At 53.9% G+C, this 8,521-nt stretch overlaps 1 protein-coding gene across 1 annotated transcript; it reads left to right on the top strand.

Annotated features, from left to right (window-relative positions):
• The first annotated feature begins 1,932 nt into the window (after nt 1-1,932).
• KRT14 (keratin 14) lies at nt 1,933-6,369 on the top strand. The gene is made up of 8 exons (XM_053569759.1): nt 1,933-2,518; nt 3,743-3,825; nt 4,370-4,526; nt 4,799-4,960; nt 5,044-5,169; nt 5,263-5,483; nt 5,570-5,613; nt 6,112-6,369. The coding sequence occupies exons 1-8, from the start codon at nt 1,988-1,990 to the stop codon at nt 6,207-6,209; spliced, it is 1,422 nt and encodes a 473-aa protein (XP_053425734.1). The 5' UTR covers nt 1,933-1,987; the 3' UTR covers nt 6,210-6,369.
• Nucleotides 6,370-8,521: the final 2,152 nt, after the last annotated feature.

Genomic DNA, 8,521 nt, shown 5'->3' with positions numbered 1-8,521 from the left:
TCTCCAGCAAGCAGCCCCCTCCCCCAACCCACTCCCCTGGCCCCCACTCACAACCAATAGCAGCATGTCTCCAACAAAAGCATCTGTCCCTCAGCCAAAATCCGTGCTGCCTCTCATTGGGGAAATTGTAGGGCTGGGCCAGGGTGGGGGGATCACTTTCTAGAAGGAGATTAGGAGTGTCTGTCAGGGGCGGTGCTGTGGGTGGGGCCCTGGCTTACTCACATCCTCGAGAGTCCTTGTCGAGGCAGATTTGGGGAGCCTGCAGCCTCAAATGTCTGTCTCAGCATTGTCTTCTGAACTCCTGGGCCATGACTTGGGGGAACCTTCCTGACTTCTGCTTTGTTGATTGTCAAGGGTGTGGGGTGTGGCTGGGGGAGGGCGCTGCTTCCTCTCTGGGAGCAGTTGATCCTAGGAAGAGCTTTGGAGCCTCCAGCAGGGGCTGTTGGGGCCTGTCTGGGGAGATAGGATGCGTCAGGCAGTCCCAGACACGACTACATTCCTCCTGACATGCCTGCCGGGGTCTGAGGAGCCGAGGGGCTGATGGGAGGGTAGGGTGCAGAGGGGGCTGGGAGGCGTTGCTTTTGGAGGTTGTTGGGGAGTGTGACATAGTTGAGGTCTTAATATACAGACCTCTAAAGCGGGACCACATGGACTCTTGGAAATGTCCACTGACCCTCAGGGCCCTGAGAGTCGGGGACCCATATGTCCACTCTGGCCATGCCCTGGCCACATCCTGCCCCATGCCTGCACTCCTCTCAGACCCATCCCTGGGGCCAACTCCACAGGGGCTCAACGAGGGTGGCTGGGCCAGAGTTTCCCCCATGCTGGGGTTCCTCTGGGGGTCTGACAAGCCTCCTGGGGCCAGAAGCAAAAAGTCTCCCTCTTTGGTTTGGTCTAAGGTTGCTGCTCTACTCCCTGTGGGGCCAAGATGCTGGGCTACAGCATGCTGACCAGACTTCATGCCACACTTGGGTTAGGAAACCTCTTATCTATGTTGTCATGTGGGATTCTTGGAGCTGACTGAAGCAGGCAGAGTGGTTGGTATTTACTCCCACTTTGCGGATGAACAAACCAAGGCTCAGAGAATTATCAAGTCCTGAGTAAGTGGCAGAGGCAGCACTCACGTGACTCCATGTTCTTCCCTGATGTCTCTGGCTGTGGCGATGAGGGTACCTGTCCTTGGCCAGACTGAGCACCCAATGCTGAATCTAACCACATGGGTAGATGTGAGGTCCTCCCCTTAGAGAGGACTTTAGTTACGGTCCATGCCCAGGGCTGGAAGAGCTGCCTGGATTTCCCTTCAATGGGGGTGCCAGAGTGGAAGTCTGAGCCACCTGACTGGCTGGGTATGTTGCAAGGATGTGACAGGCCCCGTAGCACAGCCTAACAGGTCAGCCTTGGGAGGGTCTGTGAGACCTGCTTGTGTCCTTTATTGGGTGGCAGTGCTGAGAATGGAGTGCCTGTGCCCAGGTGACCTGGCCATGCAGGTGTTCCTCCAGCCATGTGTCAGCCCCCTGCAGTGGTGGTCTTCCTCTAAGTGGAGGGAGAAGGCCGATCCAGGCAGTGGGGAACCCACAGGTCACCAGATTAATGGCACGGAGATCCTGTTCTTTGTCACCTGGCCTGAGGCCGGGATGCAGGCTCTGGAGGGCTGCAGCTCCCAGGGCCTGATGGGAAAGTGTAGCCTGCAGGTCCACACCTCCCTGAGTGAATCATGCCTGGCGGGACAAGAAAGCCAAAAACACCTCAAACAATGAGTTTCCAGTAAAATATGACAGACAAGATGAGGCGGAGGAGGGGCGGGATCTGGTTGGGAGTTGGCACCAGCCTGTGGGTGATGACAGCCAAGGGGAATGGAAAATGCCAGGCCCGCCCCCTACTCATGCGTATAAAGCTCTTGCATCCTTCTCCAACTTACCTGAAGTTGGAAACTTCACTTCTTTCTCTCTGTCAATTCGCTGGCTTGCTCCCTCATCTCCTCAGCACCATGACCACCTGCAGCCGCCAGTTCACCTCCTCCAGCTCCATGAAGGGCTCCTGTGGCATCGGCGGTGGCTCCAGCCGCATCTCCTCTGTCCTGGCCGGAGGGTCCTGCCGGGCCCCCAGTGCCTACGGGGGCCTGTCTGTCTCCACCTCCCGCTTCTCCTCTGGGGGAGCCTGCGGGCTGGGAGGCGGCTATGGCGGTGGCTTCAGCAGCAGCAGCAGCTTTGGAGGGGCCCTAGGTAGTGGCTTTGGTGGAGGATTTGGCAGTGGCCTTGGTGGTGGCTTTGGTGGTGGCTTTGGTGCTGGTTTTGGTGGTGGCTTTGGCGGTGGTGACGGGCTCCTGGCGGGCAATGAGAAGGTGACCATGCAGAACCTCAACGACCGCCTGGCCTCCTACCTGGACAAGGTGCGCGCCTTGGAGGAGGCCAACGCCGACCTGGAGGTGAAGATCCGTGACTGGTACCAGAGGCAGCGGCCCGCAGAAACCAAAGACTATACCCCCTACTTCAAGACCATCGAGGACCTGAGGAGCAAGGTGGGTGCTGGGCAGCAGGAGGTGCCTGCCATTCCAGCTCCCTGACTCAGGGAACACTAGATGCCTCAGGCCACTGGCACCTTTAGATTTCTGTGCGGGACAGACTCCACCCTGGTCTCTTCTTCTGAGGCCTTGGATGCCCCCAACAGAGCTGGTCTCTGAGCAGGTGGGGTCCCTACCCTGCCTTCTCAAACCCTTCTGGCCTCTAATTCTCAGACCACTCTAGACCAGTGATTTCTACTCTTACATTTTACAGAGGAAGAAGTGGAAGCTTTGAGAGGTGCTGTGACCTGCTGAAGGTCACATACCAAATAAATGGCAGAGCCAGGGCAACAGCCCTTGAGCCCCACCTTTCAGCACAGGAGGCAGCTACCTGTTCTCTGGCACAGGGGAGGAGCGAGGCTGTAACGGGACCAGGCTAGACACCCAAACTGTTCATTAGCTCCCGAGTCTAGGCTGTGGCTGCCACCGCCCATGAGCCTTGGGGCTGGCTGGCCCCTCCCTACAGCTAGGTGGGCATGAAAAACCCACAGAGATGATCAAAGTGGCCCCTGTGCATCTGACGCAGAAGGAGCATGTTGGGCTTGTGCCCTCTGAATTGTGCCTTCTCCCAGCCCCCATGGCACCTGCCTGGCTCTGACGCCTTGCATGGATTAGGGAAACTCCATGATGAGGGAAGGAACCCTAGACAGACTCAGGGTTCAGCCTGCTTTCTTATTCCTCCCGTGTATTCTCCTGGACCAGCTGGATCTCACCTCTTGGGAGAATCCCACCTGAGAGCCCATGTCTCATAGGCTTGAAAAGGAATGTGTGTGTCTGCAAAGGACCGACAGAGCTGGCTGATGCAGAGAGAGGATAGTCCCAATCAGGAAGGGGAGCCAGGAGCCTTAGGTCACTCCTCTCATCTGTAGGTGGGAACCTGAAAGCCCCAAGCCCATGTCAGGTTTTGCAGCAAGTTCATAGCCAGAACTGGGACCAGAACTCTGGGGTTTTTATTCTAAGGCCAGGGCTGGTTCTAGCACCTTTGCTGACCATGAATTAGCCAAGTCCTAGGTCAAAGCTGGACTGCCTGGGCTTTTCCTCTAGACTGCTGTGGCCAAGGTTCACGGGGAAGTGGAGGGCATTCAGAGAAGAGCAGGAAAGCAGAAGCTGGAGGCCGGTAGCAGTGAAGTCTGCCTCATGGTGTCCATTTGACAAACGATCTGTGTCCTTTCCATCCCGTAGATCCTCGCGGCCACTGTGGACAATGCCAACGTCCTCCTGCAGATTGACAATGCCCGTCTGGCTGCTGATGACTTCCGCACCAAGTGAGTTTGTAGTGGTGGCTCAGAACATCCAGGCTGCCCAGAGTGGGGCACTTTTGGAGCAGTATTTCTCAAATAGAGCAGTATTTCTCAAATAGAGCTGCATGAAAACCCCCCTGGGGTGCTTGTGAAAAGACAACACCCTTGGGCCCTGACCTTGGAGTTTTGATTCAGTTATTTGTAGCAGGTTACCTGGGTGATTCTGATCCACAGCCAGGTTTGGGAAATACTGCTTTAGGGAGAGAAGCTTCCCGCTTGCCCACCTGCCCTTGTAGGGCAGGAGGTAGTCATATTTAGAGTTCTTATGAATTATTGGTTGGCTGAAGCTAGAAGTGCACCCTTTCCTGAAATCTGCAGCCTGGTGAATTGCCTTATTCCCATGGAATGTTTAGATCTGAGCAATCAATGGGCACTGGGTCTATTTCCAAGATTGGCTCCCTAAACCACCCGCAGGGTGCCAGTCTGGGAGAAGCTACAGGGGGAAGAGAACAAAGCCTTCAGTGTGAGCAGATGGATGTCTCATTCTTTTTCTCCTGGGTCATTGCAGGTATGAGACAGAGTTGAATCTGCGCATGAGTGTGGAGGCTGACATCAATGGCCTGCGCCGGGTGCTGGATGAGCTGACCCTGGCCAGAGCCGACCTGGAGATGCAGATCGAGAGCCTGAAGGAGGAGCTGGCCTACCTGAAGAAGAACCACGAGGAGGTGAGAGCTCAATAGAAAGGCTACTTAAAAGAATAGCAGAGAGGCAGGCGTGGTGGCACGTGCCTGTGGTCCTGGCTAGTCAGGAGGCTGATGAAGGAGGATTGCTTCAGCCCAGGAGGTTGAGGCCAGATGGACAACACAGTGAGACCTCATATCTCTTAGATTAAAAAAACAAAAAGAATAGCAGGGAGAGGAGATGGTACTGGAAAAGGGAATCTCAGTCAGCTTCTCCAGGGAGGCTTCTGACTGGCAGCTGCTCTCTGGCTGTGCAGGAGATGAACTCCCTGAGAGGCCACGTGGGCGGAGATGTCAATGTGGAGATGGACGCAGCACCCGGCGTGGACCTGAGCCGCATCCTGAACGAGATGCGCGACCAGTATGAGAAGATAGCAGAGAAGAACCGCAAGGAAGCCGAGGACTGGTTCTTCAGCAAGGTAGGAGTCATTTGGGGTGGAAGGGACCCAGACCACCTGACTTCTGGGGCATTTTGGTGTGAATGTTGTTCTCTTTTTTGCAGACAGAGGAGCTGAACCGTGAGGTGGCCACCAACAGTGAGCTGGTGCAGAGTGGCAAGAGTGAGATCTCTGAGCTCCGGCGCACAATGCAGGGCCTGGAGATCGAGCTGCAGTCTCAGCTCAGCATGGTAGGGGCACTGCCCGGCTGGGGTGGGCCTGGGACTAGCAGGGAGAGAGAGATCATGCTTACTGATTCCTGATCCTCTCTCCTACCCTACCAGAAAGCATCCCTGGAGAACAGCCTGGAGGAGACCAAAGGCCGCTACTGCGTGCAGCTGGCCCAGATTCAGGAGCTGATCAGTGGTGTGGAGGAGCAGCTGGCTCAGCTGCGCTGCGAGATGGAGCAGCAGAACCAGGAGTACAAGATCCTGCTGGACGTGAAGACTCGGCTGGAGCAGGAGATCGCCACATACCGTCGCCTGCTGGAGGGCGAGGATGCCCAGTGAGTGCCCAGTCCTCCTCCAGTCCTCCTGCACAGTCTCTGCCCCACCCTGAGTCTAATGGTCCTGCTCTTTTCTGTCTTCACAGCCTTGCCTCCCAGTTCTCCTCTGGCTCTCAGTCATCCAGAGACGGTAAGATCTTCCTCCTTGTCAAGCCTGGGCTCAGGACCATCCTGTGTACCCCAGGAGCTGAGCTATACTGTCTTACTCAGTATTTCTTATGAATCTCCTTAGGTAGAAGAAGACAATTTCTAAACCCTCCCTAGGGCTAGCAGCATGGGTCCCCATCTTTAACTTCCATTTGTGGCAGACCCCTTGGTTATATGTCAGCACCAAGGACAGGGCCCTCCATGGCTTGGCCCTCCATGGCTCTTCCCACTAAGACTAGTCATGAATTGGGTTGACATGGACTAAGCTCATAGAAATCTCAGTCAGTCTCTGACCTTTGAGGACCCTAGTCTGAAAGAAGTGTGTTGATGGTATCAGTGCTTGGGCAATAGCAGGGTGAAGTCATAATTGGGGGAGAGAGCAGCATGGAGACAGTTCAAGTTTCCTCAACTTCTTGGCCTCCCCTCTCCTGGTTACTTCACTGTTGGCCTCTGCTAACATTGTCTGTTCTCTTTTCCCCAGTGACCTCCTCTAGCCGCCAGATCCGCACCAAGGTTGTAGATGTGCACGACGGCAAGGTGGTGTCCACCCACGAGCAGGTCCTTCGCACCAAGAACTGAGGCTGCCCAGCATTGCGCAGGCCCAGGAGACCCCTTGTGTGGACACAGATCTCACTGCGGGATCCTCTCTTCTGCCTCCCAAGCACTTCACACCTGAACCCTATTTTCACCCTTCCTCCCACCTGGCAATCAATACAGCTTCATGATCTGAGTTGCACAATTCTGTCTCTGCCTGGTCATTGTTGGGTGTGGAGGTGGGGAAGAGGCGGGAGAAGCATGTCTTTGGAACTTATCATAGTACCTGGCTGTGGCCTCTGGTACTGGAAGAAAGGGCCTGGGGGTGGGTTGGGCTCAGGTCCCAGGATGGCTTTCACCATCTCAGAAGATACAGATAGACACGTGTGCCTGGTCACAAGTGGTGTCTCTTAGGCAATGAGGAACATTCATTCATTTACTCATTCATTAATTTGCCAGATATTGAGTGCCTTTATGTGTTGGGCACTGTGCTAGTTTGAGCATTTTTAACATTTTTTGAACAGGGATTTCTTGGAGAAAATATTGAAGCTTATAGATATTCTCCCCTGTTCCCTACTTCCAAATAAGCACACACAGATTTGCATTTCAATGCAATTTTGTGGAGTTTATGGGTCCTCTAAAGATCTTCCATGGAGATCCATGAACCCAAGATAAGAACTCAAGCTTATAAGTATGTATTGGGTTCAAGCTTCACTGATACTCTTTCTCTCCTCTTATCTACTCTTGCTCCAGGGTTTGTCTGATCCTGCTTAGTTAATCTAGGTCGAGTTGATTATCATCTCCAAGCCTCAGTTTCCACTTCTGTAAAATGGGCAATAATGACGGTACCTACCTTGTGGGCTTGTGAGGATTTTCTGGAAGAATGTATGCAAGGCCTGTAGCCCAACGCTGGGCATAGTGCCAGCCCAGGCACGGCCGTGTCAGTGACACTAGATGAGCTGCCTTTTGTGCATGGTGACTAACCGTCCACGATTAGGGCATTTTTAGACGCTCTTGGAATAGATGGGTTTCTAACCTTGGCTCTGTTCTATATTAGCTGTGACCTTGGAAAAATATGAGTCTTTTCCTCACTTGTGTAGTTAGGATGATGAACCCTGCTTCCTGGGGTTGATAAGAGAACCCAATGAGCAAATGAACCTTGAGAGCCAGGGTTGTAGGAGCCTTCTCTTGGTGGGAGTGTCTTTTCCTTTCTTTGGGGGGCTGGAAAAGGAGTGGGAAGAGGAGGAGCCTCACTCGAGTGAGTAGTGAGGATTCCAGAGGTGGGTGGAGCTTGCTGCCCCAAGCTAGGAAAGAGCTGAATAGTCCTGTGTCAGTTTTACTAGCTCATTCATTTGGCTTCGGGAAGGGAACCTCTAGAGGGAGTCAAGGGTAGGGCTGGGATTGACGAAGGACTTAGTTTGGGCAAAGGGTCTAAAGGCTTTGGATTCAGACAGCTCAGGCTGGAGTCCTATGCTAAATAGCCTAGGAGAGTTTGGGCAAGATCCTGAGCCCCACATTCCTCTTTTACAAGGTGGGGAATAAGGGCCTTTGCTACATAAGGCCAATACAGGATTAAATGATCTCACGCAGGCAGAGGGTTTGGCATTGTGCTTGATGCATAGTCAGCACTCTGTAAATGGTAGTGTAGGAGAGAGAGTGATTAGGAAAAGGAATGAAGTGTTGTTGGTTTCGGTCTTCCCCACCTCTATCCGAGGAGAGAGAGGTCTGCTTTGTGTTCCTGAAACTCTGGGATGTCTTTTTACTTAAGTTTTGTCATCAAGAACGGTAGATTTGGGTGGTCCCTGGGGGCGGGTGGGCTGTCCGGGGGGTGAAGTACTAGAGTTTCAGAGGTGCAAGGGGCATCAGGGAGGAGGAAGGGTTTGGGGAGCAAACTCAGAGATCAGGCAGGGATGGGTTGTGGGCCCTAGTGGTGATAGGACCCTAGTGGGGAGGGACCTTGTGATTGTGTAGGGATGCTGGACCCTGGTTCCCAGTTGGGCTGTGAGCCTCTTGTTTAAGTGTGGCATAGAATCCATGGAGTGGTCACATGGGCCTGGAAAGAGGGCAGAGCACAGTGGCAGTCACCAGTGGGGACGGAAGCCCAGCATGCTCTGGACATCGTAAGAACACCTGATGCCTCTTGCTACTTTGGAGGTGGTGTCTGGCAAAAGTTTCCATCCCCAAAGGAGATAGGCTGTAGAGTGATAGAGAAATGTGAGATTTCTGAGATTTGGGTGCAGCGAGTGAGCGTCCTCTCTGCCTCAGTGTTTGTTGTCACTGGAGGGAATTCAAGGGAGAGTTGGGCTTGCTTGAGGGTAGAGATGGAAGCCGGGGCCAGCTTGCTGAAAGCAGGCTCA

The sequence above is a fragment of the Nycticebus coucang genome, chromosome 18, assembly GCF_027406575.1.
Source record: "Nycticebus coucang isolate mNycCou1 chromosome 18, mNycCou1.pri, whole genome shotgun sequence".
Classification (NCBI taxonomy): Eukaryota; Metazoa; Chordata; class Mammalia; order Primates; family Lorisidae; genus Nycticebus; species Nycticebus coucang.
Note: the sequence above shows the minus strand (reverse complement) of the source record. Positions and strands in the feature narration are given on the sequence as shown.

What these genes read in the sequence shown, in the direction of transcription:
- KRT14 (XM_053569759.1), top strand. Translation starts at nt 1,988, where the DNA reads ATGACCACCTGCAGCCGCCAGTTCACCTCCTCCAGCTCCATGAAGGGC. An exon ending in TGAAGAAGAACCACGAGGAG is followed by an intron (nt 4,527 to 4,798) that starts GTGAGAGCTCAA and finishes CTGGCTGTGCAG; the next exon opens with GAGATGAACTCCCTGAGAGG. An exon ending in AGGACTGGTTCTTCAGCAAG is followed by an intron (nt 4,961 to 5,043) that starts GTAGGAGTCATT and finishes TCTTTTTTGCAG; the next exon opens with ACAGAGGAGCTGAACCGTGA.